Below are 13,934 nucleotides of genomic sequence, written 5' to 3'. Positions count from 1 at the left end.
TAGTTCTCTGCAAGAGTGAGGCAAGATAATTTTTAAATTGGAAAATTATTTTTTTCTATATTTTTCTCCTTTTCTTTAAGCCTCACTCAAGCAGCCAGCAGACTGTTTCCCAGGCCACTGAGGTGGGTAAGAGCAATGGCTAAATCTTAACACACTCTTACGTGCACCCTACCCCACCATCCAGACCGTCCCCATACAATCAGGAGGCAGCGAACTTATGGTGTGATTTGAAGGGGTGTTGAGTAGAGTCTATCCTCACACCGCAGCACCACTGCTTGCAATTCTACCTTTGGAATTTTATTCCCTGACTTGTAAAAGTTTTTAGTGCTTAAATATTCTCTATTGAGTAAGAGACAGATTCTGTGCAATGGGACAATTAGGTCAAGAGGGAAAGAAGCTGAGGTGATAGGCAGATAGATTCCAGAGGCAAACTTTTCCCATCTGCTAAAGTTGAAAAGAGTTAACCCACATCCTACCAACGCTAGACAATCTAGGATGTAGGGAAAGTTTGTCTCTGGAATCTATCCAGGTACCCAGTTGGGACTGAGCTTCAGCTTAGATGTCTGAAGATGTTAAGTTATAGAATCAGGATCTGAGCCGGTACAACACGTGGAATAAACAATGAAGTCGATATTACAAATTTTTTTTTGCTACATGTAAAATCTCTGTATCACATTTCTCTAGGGAGCTGGCTTCCGTTTAGAAAGCACTCATTTACTCCAGGAAAAGCATTTTATCTAATCTTTCAACATTTACTTTAAAAACTTTTTTTATTTATAATGAATATAAGGAAAGTATTATAATGAAAATCGAGAATATCAGGCTTTAAGAAAATATATTTTAAGTTCTCCTCTTTTAGTTGCTTGATATTTCTTTTACAAGGGCTTATTTCGTAGGATAGGTGGAAGTAGGGGCTTATTTATCATTTTGAAGGTACATACTCTGAATTGCTTGAGAGATGGACTAGATGCTAATTGATCCATTGTCATCTGAATAAAGTCATGCTTTTGTTTGCATGTTTTTGAGATAGATCAAGGGATGATATCAACTATGAGTCACTCATAGGATTCATATTCACAGAACCCGGACTAAGGGCTATATAAAGAGGAACAGTTCAGGAACTTAGGCTAGAAAGGAACACAGTAAACTGAATTGATCCATTTAGAAGTTTACAATGAAGTTTCTTCTAATACTGCTCCTGCAGGCCACTGCTTCTGGAGCTCTTCCCCTGAACAGCTCTACAAGCCTGGAAAAAAATAATGTGCTATTTGGTGAAGTAAGTATGGACACTACAGTATTTATCAAGCTTGATGTTTGTCTTTAAGATTTAATTGCATTAACCAGTTTGTTTGTTTGTTTGCTTTTACGTATCAGCTGAAAATTGGTCTAGGAGGCTGTCTGCTTTCAGTATTAAGTTTTACTTTGTCAAAGAGGAATATAAAAAAGAGGTATTGGTTTTGAAGGACTGTTATGAAATTGGCAAGTGAACTTGTTTCTTCTTCTAAAAACCTTTGGCCAAGAAATTTCCATTCAATATAATTGGAGTTCACTTCTGTTATGGTATTTTACACTAATCATTAAATGCCAGTTAATAATCTGAGATCTGAACAATGGCAGGATTAATATAACCACTTCAGGCTGCCATGATAATTTAAGCATATTCCCTTTACCCTCAGTCATCTCAGTTATATCTCTACAGCTTTTCTTTTTCTTTTTTATGGAGATGGGGTTCCACTGTGTTGCCCAGGCTCGTCTGTAACTTCTGGGCTCAAGCAATCCCCCGCCTCAGCCTCCCAAAGTGATAGGATTACAGGCGGGAGCCACCATGCCAGGCCCCATCTTTATAGCATTTTTTATGGATTTTTTTTTCAATTCTTAAATTCTTTTCCTTAATTAAAAGAGTTTGGTCTCCCTATTTTCTAAGATGATTTTAACATTGAATTTATCATAGTTATCCATTTTGTTTAGCTTTGAGTTTTTAAGCAAGAAATTTGTGTCCCAACTTATATTAATAACATTAATAATTCATGTATCCTTTTGTTTTCTTTTCTTTTTCTTTTTTTTTTTTTTGAGACAGGGTTTTACTCTGACACCCAGGCTACAGTGCAGTGGCACCATCTTAGCTCACTGCAACCTCCGTCTCCTGGGTTCAGGTGATCCTACTGCCTCATCTTCCCAAGTAGCTGGGACTACAGGCATGTGCCACCACTCCTGGCTAATTTTTGTATTTTTAGTAGAGACAGGGTTTCACCCTGTTGCCCAAGCTGGTCTCAAACTCTGGGGCTCAAGCAATCCTTCCACCCTGGCCCCTCAAAGTGCTGGGATTACAGGTATGCACCACTGTGGCCAGCCTGGGTGACCAAGAGAAACTCCTCTGTCTTAAAAATGAATAAATGACGTTTTAAAAAAGATACTTCCACTGGGATTCCGGGAATAAATCTAGCTAATAGTTTATGACATGTCTTTGTGTTTTTTTTGTTTTTCTTTTTCTTTTTTTTGAGACAGGGTCTGTGTCTGTCATCCAGGCTGGAGTGCAGTAGTACAATCACGGCTCACTGCAGCTTCTACCTCCCAAGCTCAAGTGATCCTCTCACCTCAGCCTCCTGAGTAGCTGGGACTACAGGCATGCACCAACGCTCTGGGATAATTTTTGTGTTTTTTGTACAGAGGAGGTTTCGCCATGTTGTCCAGGCTAGTCTTGAACTCCTGGGCTCAAGCAATCCTCCTGCCTCACCCTCCCAAAATGCTGGGATTACAGGCCTGAGCTACTGCTCCTGGCTGACATGTCTTTGATAGCACAAAAAATTAAGGTTTTTTTCCCTGATTATAATTAATTGTCCAAATAACAATAATCTAACCTGTGAGTAAGATGTGCAAAATTCCTGGTCCAAAAGCATCAGTGTGCAATTGAATCATATATGTGGAGCTCCCAACAGAAACTTTTCTGTGTGTACTTACACATTGCTGAATGTATTTTTTTTTTCCAGAGATACTTAGAAAAATTTTATGGCCTTGAGATAAACAAACTTCCAGTGACAAAAATGAAATATAGTGGAAACTTAATGAAGGAAAAAATCCAAGAAATGCAGCACTTCTTGGGTCTGAAAGTGACCGGGCAACTGGACACATCTACCCTGGAGATGATGCACGCACCTCGATGTGGAGTCCCCGATGTCCAACATTTCAGGGAAATGCCAGGGGGGCCCGTATGGAGGAAACATTATATCACCTACAGGTAACGTTGGTGTATGTCGCCCTGTATTTTTCTACTTTCCCATAGGTCTGACTTCTAACCTGAACCAGTTAGACAGCCCTAAATCTGGAAGTAGATAAAGTAACCTCCCTCCATTGTTAATGCTATCTCTGCTAAAATTCATTTTCTCTAGAAGGAAGAATTGTTCACTCAGGGGAGAATTGTTTGGCTTGCCAGTCCAAAGCAGATTTTAAAAGCTGCAAATAGGCCAGGCACGGTGGCTCACGCCTGTAATCCCAGCACTTTGGGAGGCCAAGGTGGGTGGATCACGAGGTCAGGAGATGGAGACCATCCTGGCCAACATGGTGAAACCTCGTCTTTACTAAACACACAAAAAAATTAGCTGGGCGTGGTGGTGCACACCTGTAGTCCCAGCTACTTGGGAGGCTGAGGCAGGAGAATGGCGTGAACCCAGGAGGCGGAGCTTGCAGTGAGCCGAGATCGTGCCACTGCACTCCAGCCTAAGTAACAAAGTGAGACTCCATCTCAAAAAAAAAGAAAAAAAAAATCTGCAAATAAAAGGAGAATGAAGCTAAATTTACTATAAATAAGATAATTTACTATAAAGAAGAGACAGGGAAGTTTATAGAGTAGTCAAGATGGATAAATGCAGAACCTGGGAGCAGGAGCAAAAAGCATAACCTTCTATGAAAGCAAATCCTTCACAGTGATGATCTGTGAGTTTTAAATAGGAAGAAATTAAGTTAGATTTTGGTTAAGGAGGAGGCTGTCCAAGAAAAAATGTTTCTGTAGTTAATGAAGCAAGTTTTAAAATCTGGACTCTTGATTTATGAAATGATCCATTTTCCAATTGTGCTAGCAAAAATGAAGTACTGTGGTAAGACAAAATTAACACTGCCTTCCATACATTTTTCTCTCTCTTTTTGCTGATAAAGAATCAATAATTACACACCTGACATGAACCGTGAGGATGTTGACTACGCAATCCGGAAAGCTTTCCAAGTATGGAGTAATGTTACCCCCTTGAAATTCAGCAAGATTAACACAGGCATGGCTGACATTTTGGTGGTTTTTGCCCGTGGAGGTAGGGAACTTGTATTTCATCTTTGTCATTTGGCATGATCTATAGGATGTATAGAAGGACTAATTTTCTTTCCTTTTCCAAAAGCTCATGGAGACTTCCATGCTTTTGATGGCAAAGGTGGAATCCTAGCCCATGCTTTTGGACCTGGATCTGGCATTGGAGGGGATGCACATTTCGATGAGGACGAATTCTGGACTACACATTCAGGAGGTGGGCAAAACAAACAAACAAACAAACAAAAAACTAAGCAAACAGGAAAGGAAAACAACAAAAACCCTAACAAATTCAAAATTCTGGTTTCGAGAGACTACATTCTGACAAATGATTATATGATGGAAAATCTTGTTCTGATTATAATTTTGCCTCTAAATCAAATTTAACACTTTGTATGGGTCTCAATTTTACCCTCTGTAAATTGAGGATATTAAACTAGATCATCTTGAAGATCAGCTCTAACAATCTATGAGGATGCTATGAACTATGAGCTAGTTCATTAGCATAAGCTCAGAGGAACCTTAAGAAGCGTAATATGAAAAGGTAAAAGCTGTTAATTAGGTGGTAAGTTTTTTTTTTTGAGACAAGGTCTTGCTCTGTCACTTAGGCTGGCATGATGTATCATGATGCTAACTTACTACAGCCCGGAACTTCTGTGCTCAAGCAAACCTCCCACTTCAACCTCCCTAGTAGCTAGGACCACAGGTGTGCGCTACCCGCCCGGCTAATTTTTTAATTTTTTATAGGGACAGGATCTTGCTATGTTGCCTCGAGATCCTCCTGTCCCAGCCTCCCAAAGTGTTAGGATTGCAGGCAGCCTAGGTGATAAGTTTTTGACCTAGTGAAATCCATAAACTCAAAAGCAAACACATACTAATTCTGTGTGTGCCAACAATTAGAGGATAAGATGGTCATCTGTATGATTCATAATATGCTGACAATTTCTTAGATTCATAGTGAGCAAGAAAGAAAAAGTTACAGAGAATCTAAATATCCCTATAGAGAAACACAAGATTATACAGTCATGTACTTTCATGTGGTCTTGGGATAAAAATTTCAGAATGCCCAACTGAACATTTAATACCTTGGGGGCATTTACATAAGGACTGTAACTTACCATCCTCCTCAGATAGTTGACATGGGGTTAATTAAACTCCCCTGTTATTTAGAGGAATCACTAGCATGGGAAAACCCTAACCATCATGACAGAAGCCTTCTTAATTTTTCTATTGGAAATTTTAGATTCTATGACTCCCTCATGTGGAAAGTAAAGGAGGAGAAAGTCATCAATAATATTCTCTACTCAGCATCCTCCTCTCTAGCTGATATTGCACAAGTTGGATGGCAATACTTTTATAAATACTATGTCCACCAGAAAGACTATTTGTTTTAGTCTAACACATAGCCTAAGGCTTAAAAAGTTTTTGATGAGAAGAGGACTTTTGTATTGTCAAAAGACAGATCATGTAGGATTAGGTAGTTGCTAAACTGCAAATCCTCAGCCAGACATGTTATATGTGCCTAAATTTTATCCAAGGTTATTTGGGGGATTGTAATTCCTTCATCTAAAATGGGATATGTGTGCTAGTTAGCCTCAAAAAAAGTTTTGGAATTCTAATGGACCTTAGAAGAGTAATTTAATACAGCTTTCTGTAGGTAGAGGAAATTAAGACAAAGAGAAGGTTAGTGGCTAGTTTGTGGAAAAGCTGGGCCAGAATATGCATTCCTACCTCTCAACCCAGTATTTTCTATCTGTCCATATTGCCTTATTTTTTAATTGGATTGATTCAATGCTTTCAAAAAGTGAAGTTATTTATGACAATTATAACTTAAAATGCTTATTTTCAGCCGTTTTTGTTGTTGTTGTTGTTGTTGTTGCTGTTATTTGCTTTTTTTGAGATGGAGTCTTGCTCTGTTGCCCAGGCTGGAGTGCAGTGGTGCAATCTCAGCTCACTGCAACCTTCGCCTCCAGGGTTCAAGCAATTCTCCTACTTCAGCCTCCTGACTAGCTGGGATTACATTACAGGTACTAGCCACCACACCCTGCTAATTTTTTTTTTTTTTTTTTGGTAGAGATGGGGTTTCACCATGTTGGCCAGGCTGCTCTCGAACTCCTGACCTCAGGTGATCCGCCTGCCTTGGCCTCCCATAGTGCTGGGATTACAGGTGTGAGTCACCGCATCCAGCCTCAGCCTGTTTTCTTTTACCCAGTAAATCAAATAAACAAATAGGTCAATGTTTGCTGACCTATTCTATTATGGTATTGGGTGATGAGGTTACTTGAGTACAGAGATGAAAAGTACACAATCCAACCCCTGAGCGCACAATCTAGTGAGAAACAGAATACAAACATAAACCCATTATTTCCAGATGAGGATCAGTGGTGGTGGCTCATAGGCATATTATAAGAATTGAGAATAGTTCAGGTTTAGAATAAATTGTAAAAACTTTGCTTACTCTTCCCAGTCTTGCTGGGAAGGTTACTGGACCCATGATACAGAAAATTCTTGAAGGATTTGTGTCTAGACACTCCCCGAGAGAGGTGTAGACTCTTTGCACTTGGGTATGGGAGAGTATTCCAAGGCCAGGCTCTGCAGCTAAGTGACGTGTGACTCTGGGCAAGTCAGTTCTTCTGAACTATAATTTTGTCATAGAAAAAGACAAAAATGAAGGCATTGGACTAGGGGACAAGAATGTTAGTCAGGAATTTTCAAATATTCTGCAAATTGAGCAATTTGAGAGAAGGGACATACCCTTCTCTCTTACCTACAAAGGTGCATTCTCTAGGACATAACACAAAAATGAACAAGGATTTCTTATGGCACTCAAAAGAAAAGCCAGATATAAAGCCAGACTATTTTAATCATAGATAAAAATGGTGAAGTCTGAATGGGGCTCAAAAAAAAAGACAGAAAACACTGTAACTTGGTAGTCCAAATATGTCTAAATTATAAGTATAGACTCTTTTAAGAATTATTTATTTTTTCTCTTTTTTGTTTTTTATATTCTTTCCTTGAGTCATATAGACTCTAATTTTATTTAGAATCATGTGTAGTAAAAGCAGAAACATTAATCTTGGCTCAAGCACTTAATTTGATTTAATCTTATAAATACTGTTTCCTCATCTGTAATGGAGAGCACAGTGGCTTCCTTTCATTTGTATGAGAATTAGACATAATGTGTTACATTTCTCAGTGACTCACAGTACCTGAAACTTAATGATAGCCTTATATTTGGGTTTACGAAAAGACGGTTGCTAAAGACATTTTTTTCTATATCTAGTAAAGCTTCATGAAGACTAAAAATAGATTTGAGTCGTGAGAGTTGAGAATTATTTAGAAGCAATGAAAACTGTTGAACGCAGCTGTGAGTTATTCTAGGAATTTTTACAACAGAATATATTTCATTTGTCTACTAGTACAGAGGTCCCTAACCCTAGGCAATTTTGTCCCCAAGGAGATATCTGACAATGTCTGGAGACATTTTTTGGTTGTCAAAACAAAAAGGATTTGCTACTTGCATTTAGGGGTAAAACCTGAGATTTCTAAACAACTATAATGCACAGAACAGCCCAGACTACTGGCCTGTAATGTCAGAAGTGCTGAGATTGAGAAACCCAACTCAAAAGAGTAAAGAAATAAGTAAAAGATTCTCAAATCTTTCTTTTTCACTGTGTCAGATATTGTGTTATTGTCCAAGATGATAATGCATTTCACAGCTTTCTGTCTTTTGGTTGGTTTCTTCTTAGGCACAAACTTGTTCCTCACTGCTGTTCACGAGATTGGCCATTCCTTAGGTCTCGGCCATTCCAGTGATCCAAAGGCCGTAATGTTCCCCACCTACAAATATGTTGACATCAACACATTTCGCCTCTCTGCTGATGACATACGTGGCATTCAGTCCCTGTATGGTGAGTTGAATTTCTTTATCATTTTGCCATATAAAGATACTCGCTTTTATGAGTAGTCTAACAATATCTATATTTGGATAAAACGTTAATATCTGTCTTTTTTTTAAGCCGCATAAGAACCCTGTGTGGCAGGTGACACAGGTATTATCTTCATTATACAGATGAGGACAAGAGATCTAGTATGTTAACGTCAGAGCCAGAGGCAGAACCAGAGGCCTCAAGTCTGGTGTTCTTTCTATCCAAGATACCATTGCCTTACTGATGAAGGCCCACACATTAAACAATCTATTATAACTGGAAAAGGAAAGTAAAGATAATCAGATTTTCTTCCTCCATGATATTGCAACCGTATGGAAAAAAAACCTTACTTTATACTTCCTGTGAATGTTATAGAAAGCTTAAAATGATTTTGATGCAATGTTCATTAAGAAAATTGAGTATTTAAAACATAACTGTTCCTCCTCTGAACTAAAATGCAGATTTTGTTTACTAATGCTTCTCGAAATGTATTTTCAGGAGACCCAAAAGAGAACCAACGCTTGCCAAATCCTGCCAATTCAGAACCAGCTCTCTGTGACCCCAATTTGAGTTTTGATGCTGTCACTACCGTGGGAAATAAGATCTTTTTCTTCAAAGACAGGTAGGATCATTTTCATATCTAACCAATATTAAAGTTTCTGCCTTTAAATTTTTTTTGTCAGAAAACAGTGGAAAATAATTGAAAATGAAGTAGATGAAACTTGTAAGCAGGAACTTGGACTCGATTCTGTAGGCAGTGAGGAGATCTTAAAGGTTTTGAAGCAGGAGACAGGTGTAATTACATTTGTGTTTTAACTAGAAAACTGGTGTGTAAAAAACGATTTGCAGTAGGAATCTGGGATGGGGATTTAGAAGATAAGAAACAGAAGCCAGACTATTTTAATCATAGATAAAAATGGTGAAGTCTGAAACCAAGACTGTAAAACAGTACCTATGCAAGAGACTTGATTTCCTGGTTATGGAGGAGAGAATTCCAGGATAACTTATGGTTTCTTTCTTAGAACACAGACTGAAGCAGATATTGGTGGTAAGGAGGGGCAGTTGGGAAGACTAACATTTGTCAAGTAGGACAAATATTTCCCATTTTTGAGATTATAAGACTGAGACACTTGAGGATAGTGACTTCCTTGAGGTTACAAAACTGGTGAGTGGATTGTAGGGTCAAACCAGAAGCTTAGATCCCTGGATTCCAAGCTCCAGGGTATTTCTGTATACCAGATTGCTTGTTAAAGTCATTGTTATTATCACAGAGTTGATTGATATCCTTTTCTTGTGGATCCATGAACATCAGACATCCATGGAACAGAATGTGAAGACAATGGAAAGAAATATTGGGTCTTTTCACAGTTCCCTCCCATTCACGTGCCATGGTTCTTGAGTCTACATTGTCTTTTAACATGTGTCAAATGTCTTTCATGTCAGGTTCTTCTGGCTGAAGGCTTCTGAGAGACCAAAGACCAGTGTTAATTTAATTTCTTCCTTATGGCCAACCTTGCCATCTGGCATTGAAGCTGCTTATGAAATTGAAGCCAGAAATCAAGTTTTTCTTTTTAAAGGTAATTCTAATCTTTAGTTTTGCCATTGAGTTTACTTCAAGGAAGAGAATAAATTGAGAAGAGACTACTACTTTTTAATAGATATAGACCAAGAAAGCACTCTTGATTTTATTAATAGTGGCTCGCTCTGAAGTGTAAACTAAAATAGCCTAAATACCTAAGTAATATATACAACTTCTGGGAAAAGTTTGTAAACTACAAAATAGTAATACTTGTGAAAAAAACCATGGGAACCATAGAAAAGAGACTATGTTTAAGATCAATAAGCAATAAATATTATAACTGTTGGAAAGGAATTATGTTGTTTATAGTAAATCAATATTTTCTTATTACTCTTTCTGTATAATTCAAATTTACCCTATTTCTTTGTCTTCACAGATGACAAATACTGGTTAATTAGAAATTTAAGACCAGAGCCAAATTATCCCAAGAGCATACATTCTTTTGGTTTTCCTAACTTTGTGAAAAAAATTGATGCAGCTGTTTTTAACCCACGTTTTTATAGGACCTACTTCTTTGTAGATAACCAGTATTGGAGGTGAGTTTTAATGGTTGGTCATTCGACCCCTCAGATTGTGAAACAGGTATGGAATGAGGTTTTCTAGAAGGCACATTTTCTGTGCAAGTTCCCAAAGCTCCTTGACCTTCCAGGGAGAGAGATTAAGAGAATATAGGACTGAAATAGTTATTGTCAACTTAGTTCTTTGTGTTTTTGGTTTCTGATATGTGAAACAGTAGATAATGTGTGTTTTTTTTTTTTTAAAAAAACACTCTAAATAAAATGTCATCTTATTAATCATAGTGGAAACACATTGGAAAATAGTGTCATAGATGTAGAAGACCAAGTATTTAATCTACAGTCAGTTTCGAGGGTTATGGATTTCCAGATTCCTTTCTGTAATCACTGGATTCAAAAGACAAAATGAGACAACGATCCTCTAAATGACAGGAGGTCAGGAGGTCCTGCAAGATCTTCCTTAAAAGAAAGTCATATGGTCAAGTGAGGATAGGAGCTCATTTGAGTGTCTGTCTCTGTTGTCTCAATTGTCTACATTTTGAAGGAGGAGAGGATTCTCTATTCCTTCTTCTGAGTAAGCCAGTCATTTCCTAGATTGCTTGCTTGGTTGACATGAGACATAACATATATGTTAAGCTTACATTTACAACTGTTATTTATTCTTAAGCATTTAAAACACAACATCTAATTCCAATTGAATACCGGGTGCTTATGACTTGAATTTGTCCACCAGCCCTTAGCTCTGTTTGAGAAACAAAACTTGATTTTAGCAAATAACACTTTCCAAAGAGCTCACAAATGGGCGTAGTTTGCTGTAGCCTGTTATTATGAACATTGGCATTTCAACTCTGAACAGTGTTTCTGTTTAGTTTTCCGCTCCTACTTGGCCCAGGATTTTTCCCTTAAAGGCCATTGAGAGAGTGCTAAGCAAGCCATAAATACTTAGAGAACCAAATTGATAAACACAAGATAACAGTTAGATTCAGTTGCCACTTGGAAGTCTAGAGAGACACAAAGCTCTTTTCACTTGCTGGTAAAAGAGAATTTAAGAGAGAAACCAGGATATGACCATACAGCCTGGAAACAAAAGTGTTTATTTTCAATTTCTCTCAAACGTGTGTATAAAACCCTTTGGTTCCCTGGCTCTTAGCCCCTTGACCTGTTTATTATCTTCTCGGGGGAAATGGGTATTTTTGTCTCAGTGAATAGCTTTGAAAAGAAGGCAATGACAGGCAACTGAAGAATCGGTCACTGGGGCCTATGCTGTAGCCAAATCACCTTCTATGCCAGACTCTATAAAGCAGGACCAAGCACTAGAGGAAGTATTATGGGGTAGTGGGAAAAAGATTTAACCAGAGTCAGGAAGCATAGGTTTGAGTCCTATAGGGACTTAGAGGAAATCAGTGAACTGTTTAGGTCCTTGGTTTTCTTCATCAGAGCAACTTAAGTCCTTTGGGGAAGAGCTCTTCAGTAGAGAAGGTGGGTTTGTGGTGCATGTCAGGAAAGCCACTTTCTGATTGAGTTCCTGCTGGTTACTTCTTTGCTCAGGTATGATGAAAGGAGACAGATGATGGACCCTGGTTATCCCAAACTGATTACCAAGAACTTCCAAGGAATCGGGCCTAAAATTGATGCAGTCTTCTACTCTAAAAACAGTAAGTAGATGAGGAAACCATGAAGATACTGGAAATAACATTTCAAAGCTATAAATCCTCTAAGATTAGAGAATAGGGCTCCAAATTGGAAAGGGACAGGTCTCTGCAGTTCCCCATAGGGCCGCAAGGAAAAACTCACACTGTACGTGGCTCTGAATAGGAGAGCTAGAATGAGCAGGGGCTGGTGGCACAAGTGGTATATTCCCAGGGTTGTCTAGCAGGCAGAGGGAATGTGATTGTTCCTATTTCTCATGTACCTGAGTCTCTGGAATTTCCTTTTACCACATCAGCCACACAGTATGTGCAAGCGAGCACATGGCAGCCAAGACTCAGGCAGTCTGGAGTCTCACCCTTTCCTACACCTTGCACTCTTGACCTTTCCTATAGTCCCTTCTGCCCTGATAGGCCCTCATGGACTGGGGACTGCGGGTGGGTTAAGAAAAGCTTGAGTTTGTATTGTATGTCTTCAAACAAGACCAGCCTAGGCAACTGTTCATGGGGCCAAGATTTTTTGTTTGTATTCCCTCCCCTCCCCAGTGTTGTTTCCTCCATCAAAGCCCCTGTGTGCCCTAGCTGGGTCCAATATCCTGTCTCATGAGTCCTCCACTTGGAGTATGACTGGCTGTTGGTAGACGTTTTGGGGGCATGATACCAAGGGCCCTCAACATTTATATCCTCAAATCACATCTCATCTTATTTTTTATTTGTTATTTTTTGATGAAAAAATAGAGATGGGGTCTTGTGATGATGGCCAGGCTGATCTCAAACTCCTGGCCTCAAGCAGTCTTCCCATCTCAGCCTCTCAAAGTGTGTAGTTAAGGGCATGAACCACAGCCCATAGGTCATCTATTCTAGATAATCTATGAGAAGAGATTTGTGTTGTTGTTGTTGTTGTTGTAAAGAAATACAGGGAGGGAATTAAACTATTTAATTTGTTTTCATTTTCAGAATACTACTATTTCTTCCAAGGATCTAACCAATTTGAATATGACTTCCTACTCCAACGTATCACCAAAACACTGAAAAGCAATAGCTGGTTTGGTTGTTAGAAATGGTGTAATTAATGGTTTTTGTTAGTTCACTTCAGCTTAATAAGTATTTATTGCATATTTGCTATGTCCTCAGTGTACCACTACTTAGAGATATGTATCATAAAAATAAAATCTGTAAACCATAGGTAATGATTATATAAAATACATAATATTTTTCAATTTTGAAAACTCTAATTGTCCATTCTTGCTTGACTCTACTATTAAGTTTGAAAATAGTTACCTTCAAAGGCCAAGAGAATTCTATTTGAAGCATGCTCTGTAAGTTGGTTCCTAACATCCTTGGACTGAGAAATTATACTTACTTCTGGCATAACTAAAATTAAGTATATATATTTTGGCTCAAATAAAATTGAAAAAAAAATCATTTGGTTTTTAATATATTTTTCTCGAGAAACAGAATGTGTATTTTGAAAATAACTCTGAACCTACTCCTAAATAAAAACAAGTCTCTCTGACTGTATCAAGAGATGAATAGAAATATGGCAAGTAGAAATAAAAGCTTAGATTTCTTTTGGTCACTTGGGTAACACCACTTGTGTCCTTGGTCTCAAGGCAAGAAAACATCCTCTAGGCTACACACAACCCCAAGGAGTACTTACAGAGTACAGCCACAAGACTGGAGAGAAGGGATGAAATGGGAATTTCCCGTTCTGGTAAAATCCACAGTCAAGTCTCACAGTGTAATTGCTGTGTGACCTTAACAAGCAATTAAATCTAAGCTTCCTTAAATTTAGGAGGAAATAAACTTAGGAGGTACCCACCTCATAGGTTTATTGTGAAAAACCACACAATGCATGGTAAGCACATCATTCTGGCAGTGTGGCCTGTCCTGTGTCCATTTTCTCCACTACCCTGACACATAGTTCCCCTATCTTCTGGGTTGCATACATTGTAGAGCTCTCACTTATAGCTT

General features: G+C 38.4%; 1 protein-coding gene across 1 annotated transcript; it reads left to right on the top strand.

The window, feature by feature from the left end:
• Window positions 1-966: 966 nt before the first annotated feature.
• Window positions 967-13,382, top strand: MMP12 (matrix metallopeptidase 12). The gene is made up of 10 exons (XM_003828374.5): window positions 967-1,276; window positions 2,988-3,235; window positions 4,150-4,298; window positions 4,383-4,508; window positions 8,041-8,202; window positions 8,719-8,842; window positions 9,664-9,797; window positions 10,176-10,335; window positions 11,863-11,969; window positions 12,918-13,382. The coding sequence occupies exons 1-10, from the start codon at window positions 1,175-1,177 to the stop codon at window positions 13,016-13,018; spliced, it is 1,413 nt and encodes a 470-aa protein (XP_003828422.1). The 5' UTR covers window positions 967-1,174; the 3' UTR covers window positions 13,019-13,382.
• The last annotated feature ends 552 nt before the right edge of the window (window positions 13,383-13,934 follow it).

The sequence above is a fragment of the Pan paniscus genome, chromosome 9 (genome assembly GCF_029289425.2).
Source record: "Pan paniscus chromosome 9, NHGRI_mPanPan1-v2.0_pri, whole genome shotgun sequence".
Lineage (NCBI taxonomy): Eukaryota > Metazoa > Chordata > Mammalia > Primates > Hominidae > Pan > Pan paniscus.
The sequence above is the reverse complement of the archived record's forward strand: the minus strand, read 5'-3'. Positions and strand labels throughout refer to the sequence as shown.